Source organism: Lytechinus variegatus, chromosome 3 (genome assembly GCF_018143015.1).
Source record: "Lytechinus variegatus isolate NC3 chromosome 3, Lvar_3.0, whole genome shotgun sequence".
Classification (NCBI taxonomy): domain Eukaryota; kingdom Metazoa; phylum Echinodermata; class Echinoidea; order Temnopleuroida; family Toxopneustidae; genus Lytechinus; species Lytechinus variegatus.
In genome coordinates this window covers 35,376,766-35,402,839 of record NC_054742.1, presented here as the reverse complement: position 1 = coordinate 35,402,839, position 26,074 = coordinate 35,376,766, and the positions used below count along the sequence as shown (strand labels likewise).

At 35.3% G+C, this 26,074-nt stretch overlaps 1 protein-coding gene across 1 annotated transcript; it reads left to right on the top strand.

Annotated features, from left to right (window-relative positions):
- The first annotated feature begins 488 nt into the window (after positions 1–488).
- LOC121410877 (ataxin-7-like protein 3) lies at positions 489–25,263 on the top strand. The gene is made up of 10 exons (XM_041603229.1): positions 489–671; positions 10,955–11,086; positions 11,675–11,850; positions 13,998–14,077; positions 14,620–14,691; positions 15,125–15,186; positions 17,076–17,188; positions 17,729–17,830; positions 23,815–23,951; positions 24,858–25,263. The coding sequence occupies exons 1-10, from the start codon at positions 609–611 to the stop codon at positions 25,013–25,015; spliced, it is 1,095 nt and encodes a 364-aa protein (XP_041459163.1). The 5' UTR covers positions 489–608; the 3' UTR covers positions 25,016–25,263.
- The last annotated feature ends 811 nt before the right edge of the window (positions 25,264–26,074 follow it).

Sequence of the window (26,074 nt, the reverse complement as noted above, 5' to 3'; positions counted from 1 at the left end):
AACTCTATACGTAAAGTAAAAAGCCGCGCCGCATAAGCAGTAAATGAAGCAAGGCATGACAAAAAACAATTTCTGGAGCTTGGGTTTCGATAATAATATGAGCAGAAGATATTCTCTGCGTATATTGTTCTCATAAATATTTCCTATTCGTAATTTTGAAAAGCAATTAAAAAAATAAGCACTTCAAATGTTTTATTGTATGTTTTGCTACAGTTGCAAAATAAACTAAACTATTAAAATGGACATACAAACGCCTGTAAAGGTCCGATCTTAACTCCGATCACTATGATCACATAAGATAAATGGCAGAGAAAAGCAATGAAGCCCATTATCTAGAATCATGAATTCGAGTGTTTACAAACTACTTACACCAGTAAGTAGTAAAAGTGCGTGAATGAATCACAGCTTTCCGATGATATTATAACTAATAATTGTTATGGCTGCGCTTATCGCAGAGGGCGGCATAGTACAATTGGCAGGACAATTGGGCTGCTTCTTGGAACCTCTGGAAGAGCCAAAAAACGAAGACTGAAATCAGAGGAGGACTTTGTTCAATTTGTTGATTTGTACAAGTGCATGTCAAAACTACCAGACATTACTGTAAAGTGATGATGAATCCACAGCTTTTGTTGATGGCAGATGTCGGACAGTTCGAACGTGACGACTCTGGGGTAGGTAATAGTCTTAGGTATCAATGTACTTTGAATGAACTGATTAATCTCAGTCCCATACGTTGACAATCGTGTCGGCAGTTTAACAGTTCGAGTAGCCGTAGATTCCAGTCTAGCACTCTAGGCGACAACGCAATACTTACCCGTGTTAAGAAACTGGGACTCCACTCACGCGCATTTGGGCCGCCCTAGCTTAGAACTAAGCTTTGTTTCACGAAAAATTGAATATTCTTATAATTCAATACATGTAACTAATTAGATTAGTACTGTTAAATCGGTACTCACCGGTTCTTTTCTTGAATTTTCTTGAAAATTCCCACGCTTCTGGCTTCAATTCTGCGATAGATTCTGTTGCCATAGACAGCTACACATGCAACTTTATTTATAAATGGAGCGCCCCTTACGAGAGTCGCTAATGCCGTGGAAAAATTGTTAGGCATTTTGGCCTGTGGTCAAGGCGTTCTTCTGTTCTATTTTTTTTATAGGTATGAGATCGAAATCACAGCGACTATTCACACTGTTCCATAATGATTCCGAAAGGAGGTGCAACACCCCCCACCCACATGGGCGCAAATCCCAGGGGGACACTTCCCCCTAACCCAAAATAGTAGGGGCACATTATCAAATGTCCCCCTACTATTTTTGTTCTTTTATATATGATGGAAAGAAATAGGCCTACATCATTTAAATCGAAGTAAAACATGTATTTTGGACGAGACGACCTTCTTTTGGGGGTGATAAACCTTCCTTTTTTTTTTTTTTTTGTTAGTTTTTTTTTTTTTTTTTTTGCCTGTTTTCCAGCCCCTGGTCCCCTACCTTAGATTTCCACCCTTGCCTCCCACTACTCTTGATATTGTTTGCGAATCTGTTTTGTAAATTAAAGGGGAATTTCACCCTGATAAAAAGATGATGAAAATATGAGAAAAATCATTTCAAAATATCGATGAAGGTGTTATTTGACAATAAATGGAGTTGATAGAATTTAGAATGCTTGATTTATTGTGACGTCTATAACGAGCAGTTGCTCTATCCTAAATATAAAATGCCCAAATTTCCCATTTTTAATGGTCCGTAACGACCCACTTTTTTCTTTTTGATAACAAGTATGAATTGATATAGGCCTACTAAAATGTACCATAAAAATCATTATCATGTATTTCTTGACATTTCATTTACTTTTTTACCATAATAATAGCTGCTTGCAAAGGCCTACGCCGTCACAAAAAAACCCGGGGGGGGGGGCCACTTACATTGACGAGTGGATACCATGCGCGACCAAAAAAAAACGTAAAAAGGATGTCCTTTTCACGATAGGGCACGTTACCTACGTAACGTGATAAGGGTGTCAAAAACACAAAAATAACGAAAAAAGGGTATCTATTAATTCGCTAGGAAAACCGTCGTGTTTAGGGTCTAATTTGCGGGGATGATAAAACAAAATCAAAATGTTTTATAAAGGATGTCCTTTTTGCTCCAACACTTCGTGTTTAGAGTCCGATTTGCGCGAGGTGTAGAAGGTGGGGTCGTACTAAACCAAATAAGGTAAAGCCGACGACCGAAGGACCCGTAACAATAAAACATTCCTGTACTTGTTTAGGGGTTCATTTCAGGGAATATTTGCCAAGAGTATCGTTTTGTTTCCAATACTTGTTAAGGGTAGGGTTTCACACGCCAATACTTGTTAAGGGGTGCATTTTCAGAATATGGAAATTACGTGTTTAGGGTGCTTTTCGAGACCCCATGGTCGCGCATGGTATCCACTCGTGAATGAAAGTGGCCCCCCCCCGGGCAAAAAAAAATCTTACCTTTGAAAAAGATTGGTGGGGGATGGATTTTCCTCGAACGCATACCAATTTTTTTTCTGCTATTTTCATAATAAACTTTAAATGAATTCAACTTTGCACTACTTAATTTTTTCAAAGACAAAATAACAAAATTACATCTCGTCATCATCATCATCACCACTATCATTAGCATCACCATCATCATCACCACAACCGTCACCACAACCATCATCATCACCAAGATAATTTTCATCATCGTCATTGCCATCATCATCTTTTTTTTTTTCTTTTTTTTTTCCCCATCCCTTCTTCTTTTTTTTTTCTTCCAATATTCCTCCTTTTTTTTTAGAGCGGCACACCGTCATGCTCCCTCACTGATTATCCGCCTCTATATGCTTGGTGTTGTATAAATTGGTGGATACCTGAATGAAATACTGAAGAGAAAATAAGGAAAGGGAAAAAGTAAGAAGAAAAAGAAGATGAGGAGAAGAAAAAAAGAAAGCCAAACAAAACAATGTCAAAATTTTGTAATAAAGTCTTCTACGTCAGTTTAATAATGATGTTTTCATTGAAATGAGAACAAAAAAAGAATTGAAACCATAGGCGGCGGAAGCGGGGACGTTCCCCCCTAAATTTGTTGTTGACCTTTTTTTTTTTTTTGCTTGTCAATTTATTTTCCTACGTCCCCCCTAAAATGTTTGGGTTGAGAGCCTTTTTTTTTTGCTTGTCAAATTTTTTTAGGTTGTCCCCTCCTAAAATTTGGGGCTTCCGCCGCCAATGATTGAAACAATGAGGTAAAAAGGACTACATTATATAGTGTAAAGAAATAGAGGGAAGCTCCGAGACAATAAAAAGGTTGAAAAAGAAAAAAATGTGAAAACACAAAGCTCTCACAACATGAGCATAATAACAAATAATAACAAATAAGCGAGGACAAGTAGCTGAGGGACCCCCCCCCAACTCTCTCTCTCTAGTTATCTATCTATCTATCCGACTCGATTATATAAGAGAAGAATTTACTAATCAAAATATTATGAGCAAAAAGCACGAGCTGATATTTTTTATGAATATTCAAAACTGATAGAGACGCAATCGAATTATTCGATTGCGACAAAATTGATGATCTGAGAATTTATTGTTTTTAGGAATTCATTAAAAGCATAAAGTTGATCAGCATTAAAATATGGCAGGCGCAACGCATGAGCTAAAGCTTTATAGGCATACACCGATAAAAAAATTTAAGTATTTTTGGTAATCATGAAAAAAATTGATATTTCATGAAAGCTCAAATCCCGAGGAGGAATATTCTTATGAATTGACTTTAAAAAAAACTGTGGTAAGCCCCATTTAATATTTGATTATAAGTCGAATAAAACAGTAAAAGCTGAAAAACGTTCGCGTGATATTTGGCAACCTCCCCCCCCCAAAAAAAAAATAAATAAATAAAAAAAAGTTTTTAACTATAATAATGATCGAAGGTAATTTTGTCTCGCGTAGAACTGGACAAATGAAAAAAAGATTGTCACTAAAAAAATGAAGGTAATTTTGACCCACGTAAAATTTGGCGAGCCCCCCCCCCAAAAAAAAAAGGAAAAAAGGTTTTAACAAGCAAAAAAAGGCTAAAAAAGAGAAAGAAGAGACAAGAATAATTATGAACGAAATATCCCCATTACAAATAATGCTGTGATCATCATAAGGGAGGGGTCGCATAACTAGTATGAACAACGTATTTAATTCCAAAATATTTACTACAAATCTCAATAGGGGGATCGGGCAGAAATGCTCACCCCCACCCCCACCCCCCCGATCCGCCACTGATTCCAATCAATAATGACATTTATCTGCAATACTGATACTTTGGAATCAAGATACTGAAGATTGATACGCTTTACATAAATTATGAACGTCTGACAAAAAGATAATCTACCGATCACCTGACCGATCAGCTGACCAGTTCGCGTATCACTTCGGAGTTGATCACTCGTCGCAGCTGTGTGGAACGCTCACCGAAAATCAACAAAAAGGGCCTGAAATGTAAGTTTAATGATAATCTATTTTAATTTGAACTACTTAATTAATACTTTTAATGTCTCCCCACCAAATGAAAGTCATATCACTTAACTCCAATTTGTATTAAGGCGTACATTTACCAAAGTCTTGGGTTGGAAATCAGAACAGCATTGTCTAACCCATATTTTTGGGTAATGTCGCCTATGAGGTCCATACATGTTAATGTTTGGACCTCATTGGTACTAGGAGTGGTCTTGAGTTGAGTGAGGACTCCATGGTGATGTCTTAAAAAAAATTGACATATACTTCTTCATCATGGAGTCTTGAATCCCCGCCCATATAGCCTTAAGAGAACCAAATAAATACAGATGGATTCCCCTTGGAAATCCATCTTTTATATTAAAAATCACGTAATTGGTCGTGTCGTGATTTTAACTCTAGATCCACTTGTTCACTGCTACCACCCTGCCTGTGGGGAATCTACAGGTAGGACTATGGTATGCCAATGTTGTACAGGGCACACACTTTAAAAAATCATTAAAATATCACTTTTGTGACCAAAATTACTAATTTCCATACAGTTGGAATTTATTTTTCATTAGTAACTTGGGAATAATTTTTGTATTCACCAGAGCGCTCAAAAACTTGAATTTTGGGCATATTTTTGGGTACGCCCTCTATTGGTAGAAAGTAATATGGCAAGAAAATTTTCCTTTTTTTATCTCTATTTTTAATTAAGAAAAAAATGATTTAAAGAATCAAATTTAAATAAAAGCCAAGTTATATGAATAATAGGTGTAATGGAAACTGTCAGTGTAAAAAAATTAAGCATTTGCCCCAAAGAAAAAGAGAAAATAAGCCAAACATTGCCACCCTTATTTTGCCACACATGGATATATAACTGAGAACAAGGTTATATTATAACCTTGTTCATTGAATGAGTGCTACCACCCTGCCTGTGGGGAATCTACAGGTACATGTAGGACTATGGTATGCCAATGTTGTGCAGAGCACACACTTTAAAAAATCATTAAAATATCACTTTTGTGACCAAAATTACCAATTTCCATACAGTTGCAATTTATTTTTCATTAGTAACTTGGGAATAATTTTTGTATTCACTAGCACACTCAAAAACTTGAATTTTAGGCATATTTTTGGACGCCCTCTATTGGTGGAAAGTAATATGGCAAGAAAATTTTCATTTTTTGATCTCTATTTTTAATTAAGAAAAAAATAATTTAAAGAATCAAATTTAAATAAGAGTCAAGTTGTATGAATAATAGGTGTAATGGAAACTTTCAGTGTAAAAAATCAAGCATTTGCCCCAAAGAAAAAGAGAAAATAAGCCAAACATTGCCACCCTTATTTTGTCACACATGGAGATATAAATGAGAACAAGGTTATATAATAACCTTGTTCATTGAATGAGTGTCTAGATCTACACCTTCCTGACCTAGTCCTACACCTAATGCGTAGCAAGGTTAAAAAAAACAGGGGAAAAAGGTGAAAAATAAAGGATTCTTACCAGACCAATTTCGCGTAGACCCCTCAATCCACATGTAATACCAATGTAAGCAAACGCAAATACAATGGCGTCGACCCTTGAACCACTTATGTCTTACGTACTTCCGATACGCAATGCCTTTTTGAAGAACAATTTATAGATTAAAAAATTTCACAAATATTGAAATTTCTTACATAATTATAAATAATTGATATAATACTACTAATTATAATCACGTAATATATTTTAATATTTGTAAAATAATAATTTTTATCTATAAATTAATCTTCAGAATGGCATCGCTAACCTGAAGTACATAAGACATAAGCGGTTCAAGGGTCGAAGCCATTGTATTTGCGTTTGTTTACATTGGTATTACATGTGGATCGAGGGGTCTATGCGACATCGGTCTGGTAAGAATCCTTTATTTTTCACTTTTTTTCCCGTTTTTTTAAACCTTCCTACGCATTAGGTGTACATGTAGGACTAGGAAGGTGTAGATCTAGAGTTAAAATCACGACCAATTACGTGATTTTTAATAAAAAAGATGGATTTCCAAGGGGAATCCATCTGTATTTATTTGGTTCTCTTAAGGCTGTATGGGCAGGGATTCAAGACTCCATGATGAAGAAGCATACGTCAATTTTTTTTTAAAGACATGGAGTCCTCAAGACTAGATTCCAGTCATATAACGAGTAAGTCCAAGGGTTTATTACCATCCTGCCTGCACTCTAGGCGACACCACAATACTTACCTGTGTTAAGAAACTGGGACTCCACCTCATGCGCATTTGTGCCGCCCTAGCTTAGAACTAAGCTTTGTTTTACTAAAAAATAAATATTCTTATAATTCAATAAATGTTAATAAATAAGTACTGGTACTGTCAAATCGGTACTCACCGGTTCTTTTCTTGAATTTTCTGGCAATTTCCCATGCTTCTGGCAATAATTTTGCAACTAGCCCCGTCGCGGTGGACAGCTACGCATGCAATTTTATTTATAAATGGAGCGCCCCTTACGAGAGTTGTTAATGCCGCGGAGAAATCGTTAGGCATTTTGGCCTGTGTTCAAGGCGTAGCTGTTCTATTTTTTTTTTTATAGGTATGAGATCGAAATCGCAGCGAGTATTTACACTCTTCCATAATGATTCCGTCATTCCGAAAGGGAGGCGCAACACCCCCACCCACATGGGCGCAAATCCCAAAATAGTAGGGGGGCACATTATGAAATGTCCCCCTACTTTTTTGGTCTTTTCATTCAAAATCGAAATAAAACATGTATTTTGGAAGAGATGATCTTACTTTTGCGGTGCCCCCTTTTTTTTTTGGGGGGGGGGTTTGTTTGCTTGTCAAATTTCTTTTGGTGAAGATGACTTTGTTTTGGGGGTGATAAACCTTTTTTTGTTTGTTTTTTGCTTGTCAAATTTTCCAGCCCCTGGTCCCCCTACCTTTGGGGAAAGATTTCTGCCCTTGCCTAACACTATTCTTGATATTGTTTGTGAATCTGCGCGGGCGTCGGGGGCTGGGGGATGAGGAAAAGCGGTGAGACGAGAAAATAAATAGAAGGACAGAAAATAAGTGAACAAAAGAAAAATTAATCGAAAATAAAAGGGAGGAGAAAATAGTGAGAAAATTGATGGGTAGGTCGAGATTTTATGTGCCTGTGCAAAAAGAAATGAGCAGATGTTGAGATGTTGTCCGTTTGGGCAAATGTCTGTCTGTTTGTTGGACTGGTGCCTGTTGCAAAAATTATTAAGCTGATGGAATCAGGAAGTTCCAACTGCTTCATACCGACAGTGACAGGATTTAGCGGTTGTAGTTATAAATTGCGCTATAACGCTCTAAAACGCTGTTCTTTATTGAAAAGTTGTCCTTCATATTCATTTTCGCAAAAGAATATAAAGTTTTCAATTCTTTGTCTATAGTTATCCTGTTTATGATAAAATACTTAGAAATTGGGTTAGGTTAGGGTTATCAAATTATCAGGGCAGAATTTTTTTTTTTTCAGCTCACGTGTCAAGCTGGCATTATTTGATCTGTGAAATTATGTTTTTAATGACATTCATTCTATTCACAGCAATATATTATTAAACATTGCCGCATGCGCTGCAAGCTGCATGAATTATAGATAGGTCTATAGTTATCAGGTGAATAATTTACCTCTTCACACTGATCATCCTTAATTTCCTTCCGTAATTTCCTTCAGCAAGAAATTTATCCACACTGTGCTGCACTCGACCCAGGTGAGGTGAATGGGTACCCGGCAGGATTAATTCCTTGAATGCATGAGCGCTGAGAGGCAGCTCAAGCTAAAGCCGAGATAATAATAATGCGCCTCGGAATAGAATACTTCTAGATAGATGGCGCTATATAAATGCCTATTATTATTATTTCTAATTAAGAAAAAATAATTTAGAGAATCAAATTTACTTAATAGCCAAGTTCTATGATGAATCGTAATGAAAACTGACAGTGTAAAAATCAAGCATTTGTCCCAAAGAAAAAGAGAAAATAAGCCAAACATTGCCAACCTTATTTCACCACAGTAGTAGCAGAGAACAAGGTTATATCATGACCTTGTTCTGTTGTTCATAGAATGAGTGATATAAGTCATAAGTAGCCTAGGACTCCGTGATGATATTTTTTATGATTTTGATTGTCATTACATCACAGAGCCTAGACACGCGTATGGGACTGTGCCTAGCGAACTTACAATGTAATACACAAGAATGAAATTCCCTTCGTATCTTCATATTCCCTTCGTATATTTGGAGGCATTGTAACCATCCAACAAATTCTAAGACTAAGACTAAACTAAAATTTAATTTCAATTAAATACCTCTACACCTAATAATGCATATAAAGATATGTTAATTTCACCCCTAAAATAAAAAAATTGAGAGGTTTCTTATCAGACCAATCTCGTGTATAATTTCGTAAACACTGCAAATACAATAGGCTTGAACTGCTTCGTTATGATGTAGCTTTGATAAGCGATGTTACAAAATACCATTTTGAAGAAAAATTTTTAGATGAAAATTATTATTTTAGAAATAAAAAAAATTTGATTTTGATTGTAAATATTTGTTATATGATAATAATTATAAAATTGAAATAAAAATCCCTTGAAGCATGCTCAGGTCAGACCACTTTTGGAGATCAGTAAATTGTTTGCTGATGACTTGAATAGTTACAGACCAATTGCTAATCTAAAGTTCCTCTCTAAAGCAATTGAATGTGCAGCAGCCTCCCTGATTCAGTCCTATCTGTCATTAAACAACTTGAATCTTATCATGCAATCCGCATATCGTAAAATTCATAGTTGTGAAACTGCTTTGTTAAAGGTTTGCAATGATCTCCTCCTTTGATTAGAATTCGGTAAAGAGGCAGCTCTTCTTATGTTGGATTACTTGGCAGCCTTTGAAATTTATCTCATCGTATCATTCTTTGCCGGCTGTGCAGAAGATTTGATTCACTAGTGCTGCTTTTAATTGGATTGAATCACGCTATGTATGCTGAAGACACTTGGCTGTATGCTGTAGTTAATTGTAATGACTGGTTGAATGTGATTCCGAACTAGAGTTGTGCCTGCAGAAAATATCGGCATGGTCAACTGAAAATAGACTTACAATCAATGAAGGAAAAAGTGAACTTCTTCACTTGTCTTCCCGTCATCGAACAAGAAGTTTACTTCTTCCTGTCTCTTTCAATCAATCCAGTCTCCAACCGGCAAAGTGTACTAGGAACCGAGGGTTTGCAGGGTGCTACATAATTTTTTAGAAGCACTTGCCCAGTCGTCAAATACACTTTCAAATAGTTGGAATATACTTGCCCAAAAAGCTATTTCACTTGCCTGAAAAATCCTTGAAAAAAAAAAGTTTTACGCTTACCTATTTTGCAGTTTTTAAAACCATTGACCCTTTTCTCTCTTATGACATGAATTGATCTACCTGCCATGACCAAAATTATGGTCAATATCATATCAAATCGACCCTAATTTCGGTCATTCTACTGTGAGAATTGTGCTTGCCAAATTCAGGCAAGTAGTTTTGGTCTTTACTTCAAAACACTTGCCCAACTCTAACTTTTACTTGCCCTGGTGTGTGATTGATAGTCAATTGACAATGTCTAACCATATAAAACGATGAGTCGTTCTGCTTCTTATGATTTATACAAGATTGGAAAGATTACAATGTAGGCCTTATCTTGATCAAGACACTACAGCAAGACTTGTTCATGCATTTGTAATTAGCCATATTGATAATTGTAATGGCCTATTGTATGGTTTGTCTGACACACTGATCAGTAGACTGCAGTGAAATTCAGAATTCTGCTGCCAGGGTTGTCACTAAAACAAGGTCTCGAGAATCATTTTTTTCTATACCCACAGCTTACATTGGTTACCAGTGAAAGATTTTAAATTTTTTTGTAATTGTTTTTAAATGTCAGAATGAAGTAGCCCCTTTATACTTACAACAGCTTCTCAATGAGTATCACCTGGTCAGGCAATTATGCTCAAGTAACAGAAAGATGTTCATTCCCCTAAATGTAAATACTATTTCATATGGGCAAAGAGCAAATCAATATTCAGTCCCTCAACTTTGGAATAAACTTCCTGATAATATTCAAGAATGTTCTTCTCTTGATCTTTTTAAGTCTATTTTGAAGTGTTACCTTTTCCAAAGATAAGCTGAAATTTCCTAATGATGTATTATATACATGTAGTTCCAAATTGTCAAAATTCAGTCTTGAATATAAATATAATGATGCTTTTAGGTTATGTTTAATGATGTATGTAGGTTCAGTATGATTGTTTTTTTCCATTTCGATCTCTTTCTTTCGCAAACTACCTTTAAGAGCGCTAAGAGACTTAACTGTAATTTGTGCTATATGAAAATAGAGTATTATTATTATAGAGATGACCTTGCATGGTGTAATATGAGTATTTATTTATTCATTTTTTACCTTGATATTTTATTCTCAGGAAAATGAACTTGCTGAGGAAATTTGGAGTGACCTCATTGATGAGATGACCCTTGGATTATGTTTTGATGTTCATCGTTCTGTCAAGCTTGGACTCATGATCATGGATGACATGACAGAAGAGGCTCAGCAGGTATGGAAATACAATGAAACATACATACATGTATAATATGATATACCAAGTATCAAAGCGCAGTTGATTTTATGCACGTAGAGACTGCGCTTTTTTAATGGACATATTATTATTGTCATTATTGTTATATATATATAAATACCAAAAAGGGGAGTCTTTGTATTGCAGAACTTTGCCACCTGTGGAAAGGTTTCATTTGAAACATGTTCAAATCAAAACCATGTAAAGCTGAGTGTTCTTTTAAAATATAATGTTTAAACAAATAGTTTGTATGGTAATATATTAATATTGTTGTTGATCTGTCAACTCCATGCTTCACTGCAGTTCGGAAAACTGGATTTTCTAATTAATATGATGATGAGAGATTTCAACAATTTCATCATTTAATGGTGATTTAGATTTTAGCAAATTAGAAAGCCAACATCACTTAACATAATGTTATATGTGACCTACCAAGTACAGAACCACTATGACATCTCAAGTCATTAACATATGTATATTTACTGCAAGAAAATTTCAGTAACTCTCAGTAAACACTGTGTAGTTCACCATGCTCCAATCTCATTGTCCTATTTAAAAAATTCCTAGGAATATGAGATAGTTGACGAACCAGGACTGGATGTATTTGGTCAGCCTCCTCTGAAGAAGCATTTAGAATGTTTGTGTCCTAGCTGTAATCGCAACCTGGCAGCAAATCGCTTTGCTCCACATCTTGAGAAATGCATGGGAATGGGTAGAAACAGCAGCAGATTAGCAAGCAAGAGGTACTGTTGATTTTTATTTTTGTTTACATTTAAAAACAGTAGGCCCTTATCACACAGACCCTCTATGTAGTTTTAAGGGGGGGGGGGGTTAAAAATGAAAAGTTACTGAAAATCATCAGGTTTAAAGATCAGACATGCAGTTTAAAATGTGAAGTGTAAGATAGCTCTGACAATCAAGACAGAATGAGTGAGGGAACTATCATGGGGAAATTTGATGGATGCTGTAAGCTGACAAGGATTGCTAGCATTAAAGGAGGCTGCTGAGCTGGGAAAATCCTTAAGAATAATCTTTATCTATGAAGAGTACGCAGTCATCTGCTCTGTACTTATTGTCTTCTTTAAGGTTGAATAAAGCAAAAGTTGGGGAAATTCAGTGTCCAACTTTGCAGATCCTGAACTAAGATAAGTTGATGCTAGTAGTTGAGTTCTCTGTAGATAGGGTCTTTGGGGTAGAGCTCTGAAGAATCAGTAGAGGGTTTCACCATCCATGAGGCAACATGAGGCTTTGAGGCGAACCCCGAACATCTGAGCTTCCACATGTTCTTTGAGGGCCATCTTAATGGTGCATTCAAAAACCAATATGGCATGGGATTCATAAGCAGGTCTCCTAGCAGAGAGAGCCCATAGTTCCCAAGAATACACGTAAGGGACTTGACTGATTGGGTGTTGGCATGCAGAGAAAGGAGAACGGTCCCATACTCGTACCTGATCTGATGGAGGCCAAGAAGCTGCCCTGAAAGCAACATCTTGCAGTGTATTCTCGCATTGATTTGAAGAAGGCCAATTAGAAGAAACACATTCTTTAGCTGAAGAAGTTGGAACCCAATGACTGACTGTCTTGCAAAGTTGGTTATGTGCCTTGTTGAGCCTGGACTCCATGGCTTTGACTGTGATGAGGTGAAGGATTGCTGTTAAAAGAAAAGCATTCTTGGAATGCAGTATAGAGCATAATACATACTGAGACCTTTCAAAATAATCTGCTCTGTGGTGTCCAAGCAAGAACCTGACTGGAATACCAAGTTGGTCATGGCAGTATTTGCAGATGGTTGGGGGGTCACCCATCTCCCAGCCTGTCTGTGTGTCGCTCTTCTTAGGGCAAGGACACCAGCATACCAGCAATTGATGAGGCAACAAAGGTTCTTGTCTCAAAGGGTCTTAATTAGGTAATCAATGGAGAGAGTATAGAGTGACAGTGGGAGATGGGAGGTGAGACTTTCCCATCACATTACATATTATTAAGAATATCCATACCCTCATACAGGCTCTCAATTGTTTGAAAAAGGAACTGGTTAGTTTGTTCTGCAAGCCTTGGTGCCAGATTTTTCAAAGGCATTTTCATAGTCTAATAGGGCAATGAAGGTTGGTCTTTTTCATTTTGTTGGACTTCTAAGATAAGCTATAAGTAAGAAATAGAGCTGTAAGTTGACGGGATAATCCTTTTCTGAATCCAAACTGCAGTTAGACAGGAATATTTCTGATCATATATCATTCTTGTCGTTTAGAAATTTATTAGATTAGTAATGAAATAAAGCATAATGAATTACAATTTCTGAACTACTTTTTTCTTATATTTCCTACAAAATATCAGACATTTTTATTTTGGTTCTTGTGTTATTGGCATGATTTTGTTTGTATTCACCTGGAAAGTTCATTGGACAAACTTTCTATTGATACCAAAATCATGATAATCTGGAAAAAAATAGCCCATACTATAGTGGAAATAAAAGAGATTAAATCTTTGCCTGGTCTCCCACTATGTGGTTTCCGAATCCTGGATCCAAAAACGCATTGTTCTGTGCATTAAATTATGTGACAACAAAGGGTTGTCAATAGGGAAATACATGGTTGTGCAAAATTGCGAACTAAACGCAAACAAAAACAAAATGCACTTAAAGTGAAACAAACTATCTCATCCCTTTAAAAAATTGACACAAACAAGAAATGAACCAAGTAAATTCCCACTCCTACTTTTCTGGCTGAAGATTCTGGAATTGTGAAGGAAGTGTCCTTGATGTTGTTGCATGTACATAAATCGTCTTTTTTCATAATCAAATAGAGAAGGGACTACTCAACATGTATGCAAACGATAAACAACATGCAGAACAAGTTTTAATACATGTTATACTTGTTTCCTTTTACTTATGCAGGATAGCCATAGCAAACACTACCAAACTGGACAGTGATGAAGATGATGATAGAGATTTAGACTGGACAATGGCTGTAAAAGGTGATGGAGATGCTTGTCACATTTTTTACCAAACTATTGATATTATATGCGTAACCTGCTCCTTTTTTTCTTAGCTTTTTCTTCTATGAACAGAGTCAGATTTCTCTTTTCTCTTCTGAGATGAAAATAGTGACATAATAAAATAAAAAGACGGTTATATGTGTGTTATGTAAATTACCCAAGGTATTTGTTATCACTTTAAAGAATACCATTGTATTAATGATAATATGTTGCTTTCTTATATCACAACAATCAGTCCAATTGGAGAGGAATCAAGATCAAGCTACAAATGCAGAAAAATATGAAGATTTCATGGATCATTATTTACATCACATTCAATTACTATTGTCTCTTCATGATTAAATAGAATTTGTTTCTGACCAGGAGTTCAAGAATATTAAGCTTATTTTTGGATCTGGTTTTGTCCTTATTGATGGAGGTGACTGGATTTACCTCACACAATGAAATCATAAAGTCATTATAAAAATCAATTTCAGATTGGGTTTTTCATTTATTTTCCTTATTTTCATTTTCTGTCACAGGTTCCAAGAGATCAAGGAAAGAAAAGCTTGGTAATAACTCTCCAAGAAGAACCAAATCAAAATTGAAACCTGGTAAATATAATTCTATGTGTAGAGTCAAATATACATGTATGAGAATAGGAGAATAGTTGGCCATCTATTGTATGTAAATTTATATCTGAATGTTCTATTAAGAGACCATCATTTGTGAAAAATAACACAAAAGCTGAGCTCATAAACTAACATTGCAATTTTTTTAACCCATTGCCAGCTAGATTTTGCAATTCCCATACTCATTGTACAAGGGACCATCCAATTTATGTGTGCTATGGAATTTTCTTTTCTTTTTTTAATTACATAACTGGTAACATAATACCCTAGATCCAAGATATTTATTTCTCATTGTTCCAAAGATGTGGAGATCTATTGTAATTGCAGATTCTGAAATTGTGTAATTAGGGGCCTCTCTTTTGTCGATTGTATCCTTATTGTAATCTCCTAATATCTATTCCATTCAACTATTCAGATGTCAGTGATGTATCCAATGTTAGTAGCACCAATATGGAGAACAGCATGGCAACTTTTAAGGTATGTAATTTGTAAAGATGGAAAATTAATGTACTTTTTAATAGAAGATACATTTTGTTTCCATTTATAATTCAATGGACCAAGTACTCCAGGTACTTTCTTCAGTATGCCTGCAAAAGCTCACTACCATCTGTTCATGGGGGGAATTGAAAAATTTCAGTATCAATGAAATACTTTTTCTAAACAGGCGGTTGTTTCTGTTGACATCTTCCCCAAACTCGTGGGCAGATTCTGATTGCATGTATGATTCTAGATTTTACCTAATACTTTGTAAGTTTTTTTTCACCAGCATAGTAGAAGTGAGACAGGTGGAGTCTGTCCAACAGCAGAAATCGCATCATTAAGAACAAATCTATCTTAACCAATTTTAAGTTCTGAAATGTGATCATAAATTATAAAATCAATTTCATGAATCTTGCACATAAGTTAAATCAAGTATGACTGATCATCTGGCATGATTTTCAGGTCACATGATTAAGGTTATATGTCATTCAATGTCAATCAACATTGTTTTTGTTGAGGTATAAACATCAAAATCTTAACCAAGATTAAGATTTTTATTTTAAAGTTAATTTCAGAAATAAAAGTCTCTATCCCATAACAATTATTTATATTGTCTGAAAACGAAGGAATGTAATTTTTGGTCACTAGATTGAAGGTCATTTGGCAGTCAATAAACCAATATCAACTTAGAAAATTTAAAGGGATTGTTGCATTTTGTGAGCAGCTAATTAAAAACAAATTTCAAACTAAGATGAAACATGTGTTTGCGTACTTGTATTTGTTCTCAAAAAACAGTGAAACACACCATGGTATAGTATGAAAAACTGTAATTTAGACACAAGTAGCAATTTATTTGCCTGATTTTGAGAACTGTCTCTGAGACACATTTAGCTTCTGCCTGCTTTTCTCAAATTAAAAAAAGTCTTTAAGCTTTGTCTGACTGCCTTCTGTGTTTAACTTTAACCAAAGTTATTTTGAATTTCAACATAATTTTCTCAGTTAATGTTAAATGTCATTTGAGGTCAGTGAAGTTGGGGTTTTATCATCAAATCAATGTGTGTTTTTGTTCTCTTATTTTGAGGGATTATTCATCTTTATTGTGTTCAAAGTCAACAATGCTCTTATATTGAATTGTGTAATGCAGGCAAGACTTCCAGAGGCATTCCACGTGTTTCACATAATATTGACATAGAAAATCAGTTATGATTATGTCAATAACCACCACCACAAATAACCATTACAAACTAATCTACACAATTTACCCAATCTTTTTCATGGATATGGGGCTTGTTTTCACAAAAATTAGGTTACTTGATTACCCAATCACCAGATGTTTTTAACTCTTTGCCCGCTTTGTTCGACTAGATTCACATACAGCAGACTGCCAAATTTGACTCAATTCACATTCTGTTCACAATACACACAGAGTGCACTAAGTCTATTGCTCATACACACATACACAATAGTGATGTGTGCAATGCATTGTACTGTGTGCATGCAAAGCTTTTATGTACAATAAACCCATTAAAAAGCTATTGTGAGCTGAATTAGCATAGTCCATGCTAAACCCCTCTTAAGGTTGCACCTTAAATTAATGTGGCGCAGGAGTGATTTTGTCCATGGCAGGCAAAGAGTTTGTTTTCAAAGCCTGTTTTAAGGCTGAATTTGTTTTCAAGAAGTGACAAGTTACCTGATAACACGTCCAGATGCGTAGACACAGTGGTTGAAGAAAGCCTTCTTTTACAATATATCTACTAAAGTTAATCACAACTGATATGTGTAATCTACATAAACTTTGGCATCAAACCACAGTTTGAAAATCACCTTTATGAATTTGGCCATTTTACTTGATATTGAATGTGTCATGTGTTATTTTTTTTGCTCAGGCCTTGGGAAATTCTGTTCCTGTCTTTGAAACTCTGACTTTGGAAGAAAGGAAAAACATCTTGATGACAACCTGTGGTGTTATATCAGAGCATACTAAAAAAATGTGCACAAAGTAAGTTTGATATATTATGAAGGTTAGTGATAAATCATAGGCTTGATTTTAATGATTTATTACACATTTTAGCCAATCCAGTCAATCAATTAAAAAAAGGTTCTACGATGATTGCTAAGCTTTATGTTATGGGCCCCTGATCACTTAATTGATCCCAAAGCAAATGTCATATCTAATGTGAAGTGTTAAAAATGATCCTAGCTTCTAGTGAATAGTGCAATAGTTAAGGAGAATAACTTATATATTATAATAAACTCACCAACGTTTTATACTAGGTGCTTGCTTTGCATATAGGATATATAGGTATATTAGGCCATACAAATTCCAGGAATAATTTTTTACCTATACTCTTGTTTGTTTGGCTTGATGTTTCTCCAATACAGTAGAGCATTAACTTCCCTAGGAACCTTTCAATCTAATGATACAATGTATTCATACAGGTTGCTTAAATAAGATAAAATGAGTCAGCTCACAGGTTTTTATTTTGCTAACCTTTTTTAATGATTTTCACTTAATATATCTGTTTACTTGTATATGTAGATCACTGAGATGTCCACAGCATACAGATGAGATGAGACAAGGAGTAAGGAGATACCTTCTTGGCCTTGAGACAGAGGAAAGACTAAGACACAAGGCAGATGGGTGAGTTTATCTCCACTTGGGCATAGCATTAAAGATCTCGTCATTGTATCGTATGACCATGTAAAATCTATTTGTTTATTTATTTGGTTAAGAATATAAATACATGATACAAAGGTCCAGGACCAAACTGAACATGTTTACAACAATTACAGCATAAAAATTGTCGTTAAAATTAATGGTAACAAGGAAGACAGACTACTAAACATCAAACAAAGAAAATATAAATGCATTCAAGAAGAAAGTCATTATTATAGTCAGGGGCCTTAGCAAAATTTTGGGGACAGGATTTACAAAAGCGCCATTTTTTGCATGTGGGTCCCTGGTATCAAAAGCATTAATTCTAGATAGGGTGCCCCGAAATCGGTGAAGGGCACCCTATTTTAAAATGCTAATTTATGCAAATTTTATGCAAAAAACTCATAATTCACCATATCTCACTAAAAATAATTTTCAAATGCCCAATTTTTGTGTATTTGGGTCTTCTTTTGCTAAACATTCAACTGCAGGTCGATATTTATAAAAATTGGTGAGTATGAATCAATTTTTAAGGTTAATTTATGCAAATTATATGCAAATCACATGTAAAAACACATGTATTATCATATATCGACGTATAGAATTGTCAAAAGCACAATGTTTTTTCCACATGTGTCACTAGCTGGTACCAAAAGCATTAATTCTTGATAGGATGCCTCGATATCAATGATTGGAATCTTTTTTCATTGGGCTAATTTATGCAAAATTATGCAACATCACACTATTCACCGTGAATTACTGTATATGTATAGTACAGACCTAAACTTTTCTATAGAAGCTTATTTCTTTTTTTTTGGGGGGGGGGGTATTTGGGATTTATTTTGACGGGGCATCAAATCTAGATTGATTTCTGTACAGCTCCTGAATAAGAATCAATTTTCGATATTAATGCAAATTTATGCAAAATTTATGCAAATATGTGTAAAACTCATCAACTATCCTATTTTGAGGTTTTAAACCGAGGGACAAGCACAATACTATGCATATGAGACACTGTTACACAATTCATTCATTATGGTGACTTTCCATGCGATCAGAGGAGAGCATCATGTTCAAAATGCAAATTTATGCAAATTATAAATCCTGTGCATACCCCTTTCATAATTAAAAATACCCCGAAATCATATGGAAAAGATAAACAGTATTTCATCTTTCTTTTCAAAGCAATTCAAGAGGTCAGATTTCTTTCCCAAGTAGAGTTTTCCCCTGTCAGAAAGAGGAGGGTATATGGATGGTTCTAATGGTAGAAAAAAGCTGTCCATGTCTGCCCCTCTGACAACTATGTACATTTTTTTTAGAACAGGGACATATAAGATTTGAGCAGAGACCCGATCCTTCTTCTTTTTCTGTCGTCCCTTGATTGAAGGTGACTTGAATAATTTCAGTGATTTTTCTTTATTGGCTTATGAATTGATCTCTATCTCTAAAATTAAGGTAATTAACACCAAGACCAAATTCTCCCAATCAATTTTAGGCCGAATCAGAGTCGAACTTGTCTGGAATAGGTCCCGAATCAGAGCTATCGACTTCCCAAAATAATTGTCCAAATGCCTCCCCAAAATTAATTCAACCGAATTCCATCCAAATACATCCCTAATGTGGCTCGAAAAAATGTGTCTTGGCCACATTCTGGAGTATTTTGGAGGATATTCGGCTGGTTTTAAAATTTTCAAGGCAAGCAGAATCTCTCCATGAATATTTCCGTTGGGGAGGGAGAACAGAATAGTCCCGGATCCTTCCTAAGCGATTCCGGGAGCTCTCAGAATCCGAGATTAAGTACCGAATCCAGGCCATTTTGGGCAGAATTGATCCTACTTTGTTCGGGAGAATTTGGTTTTGGTGTAACCCTTTGCTTAAAGCTAGGGTTAGAACGGAACCGAATCAGCTGCGAATCCATCCATATACACGTATTCTTGTGGTTTCAGTAATATTCTGTTTTGCCTTCGTAAATGCAAGAAAATTTGGGAACATTCGCTGAAAAATTCAGCTCATTTTGAAATGTTCAAAACCAGCCGAATACCCTTCAGACTATTCCCGAATGTAACCACAACAAATTCCATTCGGGCCACATTCGGGATGTATTCCAATGGAATTCGGTTGAATTTTTGGAGGCATTGTGGGGTATTTTGGGAAGATTAAGACCTATTCGTATCAGTCGTAGAGTAATTAAAGGTCCGACTCTTGCCCCCCCCCATATCGTACGAATCATTATTCGAATACAAAGAAGAATATAGACGAGTGAGATGAATTGGCCAGAAGTAAAAAATGGCATCCAAAAAGCTGCCGAATCGGTAAATTATAGCCCATTTCGAAAGAATCTGGCACATTTTCGGGAAATTCTGTAGCGTACTCCGCAAATTCGGGCATAATCGTTCGATTCGGGTCGTTATTCATGTCGTCATTTGGCGATAATCGGAGGATTCGGGCTAAATTCGGCTCGATTCTGGCCGCTCTGGCTCGATTTTTGCCACTGTTCTGGTTTGCATACGGCTTTATGCTTTATGTGATATATATTAGTCAATGGAATACAGCTTCATACATAAATTATTGTTAATTTTCATAATATAACACACTTTTGCTTGGAAACAGGATTTTCAATAGCATACAATTGAAGATTTGAACTAAGTGATAGATGTACTTCAGCAGTTTGGCCCCCTTTCCACTGTTAAACCCACTGGAATGGGACTAATTTATACATATAAATAATTGCTAATTTACACATATTAGCATATTTTGCATGAAGACGGGATTTTCAATAGCACGTTTGATAGGGAAAATTAAATCTGTGGATCTGATAGAGATTTTCTTTAAGTTTGGTTTCTTTTTATTCCTTTTACTAATTTTTACTATACATGCATAAATCAACTGCTAATTTACATAAATTAACATATTTTTGCATAAAAACATGATTTCAATATCCTGTTTGATAGGGAAATTTAAAGCTATTGACCCAAAGAGACTTTCTTTGGTTTGGTATCTCTTTATTTACTTTTATTAATCAATTCTTATTGGCATATGGCTTTATGCATAATTACTGCTAATTTACATAAATTGGCATATTTTTGCATAAAGTCGCAATTTTCAGCGCCATGTTCTGTGGGAAAAATTAAAGCTATTGACCTGATAGAGACTTTCCTAAAGTTTGGTATCTTTTTTATTAACTTTTATTAATTCCCATTGGCATATGGCTTCATGCATAAATTACTGCTAATTTACATAAATTAGCATATTTTTGCATGAAGATGCAATTTTCAACACAATGTCCTGTGGGAAAAATTAAAGCTATTGACCTGATAGAGGCTTTCCTAAAGTTTGGTATCTTCTTTTAAAAAAAAAATAATTAATTCCTAATGGCATATGGCTTCATGCATAAAATACTGCTAATTTGCATAAATTAGCATATTTTTGCATGAAGATGCAATTTTCAACACCATGTTCTGTGAGAAAAAATGAAGCTATTGACCTAATAGTGACATAGGGAAAGTTTGGTGCTTTTGTAAACTCTGTCCCCAAAACTTCAAATTTAAGGCCTAAGGCCCCTGACTATTAACCATATCAACAAAACCAATATAAGAGAACAATTATTGTCACAGAAGTTAACAAATCACTGCCGAAAAAAAATCTATATCCAGAAGATTATGAAATAAGATAAAGCAAACAAAACGATGGTTCTAAGACTGAGGGATATGCAGTTATTACAATAACTGCCTATTAGAATAACTGCAGTGCATTGGATCTCCTGCAGCAGTGCACAGGTGCTCTGGCCTTTACAGGCACGCCCATTGGGCCTCCCACCATCTTGCTGCTAGTGCTTCCAAGATCATCTTTGAGATTAATCTTGGACTAAATCTAATATCCTGGGAGGTCTAAGCTCTCTCTATATATTATAGCAGTTTCAAACTCTTCAAACTCATACTCAAGCTTTTTGTCTTATCGATATAGCAAAACGAGTTTACATGTTGATACCACATAATTATTTTTGTGACGAAATTATGTACAAAGTAGAAGTAGAAGTGAAAAAATAAATTATATACAGTGAGAAAGATGTACATCACATATCATCAGTTTGCATACTAATTGATGATAATAATTATTACCCTGGCTGTAGCTGAGCCTGCCATATACATGTAGACGCTAAAGCATTTAAGAAATAAATCCTACCAGGTACCCATACACCTCACCTGGGTAGAGTGCAGCACAATGTATGTAATTTTTTTGCTGAAGGAAAACAAGTCCCTCTGATTGAAAGATCAGTCGTAACCACTAGACCGCAATGCCCCGCCCGGCCCAGTCCACGCAGCACAGCTAACTAGCTTTCATCATTCCCTATCGAATACCATGAGTGATCATGACCTATAATGATCCAGCGGCTGAAGCCCTGTTATCCAGCTCATAATATATATACGTCTGACCCCCTTTATTTACTCTATTTACTAATTTATATGAAAATTAATACTCTCAAATTATCATAGTTTGAGCAGTTAAAAAATGAAGTAAGAATGGAGATAAATGGGGGTTGGCTTTACAAAAAGATTATTTCATGGAATTGCTTTGCTAATTATGTTGTATAAAGACCATTCCTAAGATTTAAATAGTACAAAAATAAGTTTCATCAAATTAATAATAAACCAGGGCAATACATTAAAACCTTTTCTAGAAAGAAGATGAATGGGATTATTGTATTTCAGGTGTAATTTACACAGGAAATACCAAGATTGTATATTACAGGACATGCCAAGGTAGAAATATACATCATCCAGGTGTTAAGTGGTGTCATACCCTGATTGTTGAGTTCATTAGTAAGAAACTTACATGATATTTACTATAAAATATTCAATGAAGATTTGTAAACAAGAAGGAATGTGAAATGTACAGTGTGTAATTTATACCGTGTTTACACTTGATAGGCTTTTGGCCAATGCAGAATTGGCTTTTGGTTTGCGTTTACACGTTGTTACAGCTCGCGGTTCAGAACCGCGATGCAAAAACCTGAAATGATACTCACACCAACAATAAATGTCATAATAAAGACAACGCTGGATCCGTGCGCTTACAAATACATTACAATGGTAAAGTTAATGAAATGCGCACAAATTGCTGATGCAGAATCGGCTTTCTGTTTACACGTAGTAAAAAAGCTGATTCTGCATTGGCTCGTGGTTCAGAACCTTCTACTTTGGTGGTGCAAATTGCTGGGTCTGAACCGCGAGCCGATGCAAATTAATCACGTTTACACGCTATGAAAAAGCCGATTCAAAAGCCAATTAAGTGTAAACAGGGTATAAGTTGATGGTACATGAAGCAATTGACACACTCTTAATGCTGGATTCGCACTGTGTTTTAATTGAGGCTTGAGCTCCAACATTTTTTTTTTTTTGCAAAATACTATTATCTAGCAGTTCTAATTGTTATTTTCCTGTCCATATTTTGGCTGTTAATATATTAAACAAATTGTATTTTCTTTCTGGAAATATGTAATTTGAAGGCAGAATTGCATGAGACATGCATGTATTTTCAATGCACATGCATATTTTAATGCCTTATTGTGAATTAGTATTACAGCCTTAACAGGCAACTTTACCAAATTAAGACTTTTTGGACCACAGAAATCTATCATACTTCCATGTTTGCACTATCTAAGCTGTTTAATATTGTAAAAAATCAATTGCATCTCTGTATAATAACCCCTTCCTCATGTGCCCTGTTACACAAACAGATATAATCAATTGTTGATCGTAAGTAAATTTTAAGTAAATTAATCAATTATTCAATCAACTGTAACTCTTTTTGTACTGTTTATCATGTGTAAGCATTACTACCACCTGTAAATTAACCATATCTCATGTCCACAAAATTGCTTTGATATTAAGTTGCTAAATTACAATGATGATACATGTAGGTAAAGTTAAGCAAGGTTTAATTCTTTAATTTTCTTTTTCTAACATCAGTGTTCTTGAGACGGAAGAGATTGATATAGATACCTATGAAGATGGAGACAGTCAGGCTCTAAGGGAACGTCTCAATAGAATACAGCAATGGGATGCTATAAGTAATCCATCACCAGCTGAATCAACTTCCACAACAAGTAAGTACCAAGCTCCTCCGTTATCAGATGTGGCTGCCCTGGGTCCTCTTATTAATATCTAATATCCATGGCAAGTTGCAATTTTACGTGCTGTTGTTTCCAGCTTCTTAAATCCTGCAATACAATTGATCACATACATGTACATCACAATCAGGTAAATGCAGGTTCTAACTTAAAGGTCAAGTCCACCTCAGAAAAATGTTGATTTGAATCAATAGAGAAAAATCAGACAAGCACAATGCTGAAAATTTCATCAAAATTGGATGTAAAATAAGAAAGTTATGACATTTCAAAGTTTCGCTTATTTTTAACAAAATAGTTATATGAACGAGCCAGTTACATCCAAATGAGAGAGTCGATGATGTCACTCACTCACTATTTCTTTTGTTTTTTATTGTTTGAATTATACAATATTTCAATTTTTACGAATTTGACGATTAGGACCTCCTTGCCTGAAGCACAAAATGTTAAAATAATGGAATTTCACATGTTCAGGGAGGAATGAAACTTCATTTCACATGACAATGACGAGAAAATAATATTTATATTTCATATTATAAAATACAAAAGAAAAAGTGAGTGAGTGATGTCATCAGTTCCCTCATTTGCATACCGACCGAGATGTTCATATAACTGTTTTGTGAAATGAAGCGAAACTTTAAAATGCCATAACTTTCTTATTTTACATCCGATTTTGATGAAATTTTCAGTGTTATGCTTGTTGAATTTTTCTCTTTTTATTCAAATCAAGTTTTTGTTGGGGTGGACTTGTCTTTTAATTTCAACTTGCCCTATCAGATCAATTTCTTTGTAGCATAAAAAAAGTTATGTCATGTTGTAAGTTATGTTTCTTACAAAAAAGGGTAAATGATATATTTTCAATATTTTTTTTGTATCAATTACCAGACTCAAATGAGGGCCAGGGTTCCAAGAAACGAAAGAAGGGAGGTAAACTCACCCATCGGAAGAACAGGAAACAGCGCCCTCCTTCAGCTCAGTCACAGACTAGCAGCGGTTCAACATCTGCTGCAGCAGCTGCATTGCAGTATGAGGTCATTGACTGATCATGCATGAAGGTGTGGCTGCTGATATTAGGGGGATTCCCCTGATGAAGGAATGATGTCATTGAAGGAGGGAGACATCCCGTATGCTGCTTCCTTCCATGCCAAGATGGCAGAGATCTTCCAAATGATGGAGGAAAGATGAATGTCTTCCAATGCAGGGGGACAGAGAATAGAGCATTGAGATTGAATGTTGATTGATAAAGTTGTAATGTTACAATTCAGTGTCTGTTTATTGGTTGCAGAAATGTGTTTTGATTGAAATCCCAGGATTTAATGGTATCTCCAGGTGAGTATACAATGACAGAAGTTGCAGGTTTCTTTGAGATTTCAATCTCCTTACAAATGGCATAAAGATTTGTGTGAGTTGAAAGCAAGTGCTTGTAGCAATTTGATCAGCCTATCAGCTGGAACATTTCTTTGTATGATTTCTTGAGGAATTAAGAAGGGATAACATAAAAAGAAAATGTATATCATATGAAAAGCAGAGACAAAGTAAGGCTGCATTGATTTATTTATTAATTCTTTAATTAATAATCATGATGATGAGGAGCACCATGGCATTTAACATCCTTTAGACTTTATTTAAATAAAGAAATTGACACTAATTTTATCCCGATGAGAGGCATGCTGCAACATTTCATTACTTCAAGTATTTATGCTTCATTTGCACTTAGGGTTTAGATCAATCATTGTGTGTCCCTGAAATGACTATTTTATCACATCTGGAGCAGCATGCTATAAGTGCCTTTTAGCATGAGGTCTCCTACCCTTCATTTACAATTCCAAATCCTTTTGAATTATTTACATTCGGGAGCATCACATTCACCAAACACTGCCTGATGAAACATGAACATATTTCATTAAAATAAGTGCAAGTGGCATATTAACCCACCAGATATATACGAAGTTGATGATAGGTATCATAGACCTTTGGGTATTTGGAAAATTCAATATTCAGAATTTAGACAGTCTTCAGTTAATATTTATTAAATTTATTCATTTTTTTTCTGTTTCATGGTGGTATAGGGCAGAGTCATATGACTCAGTTATCCATTTACA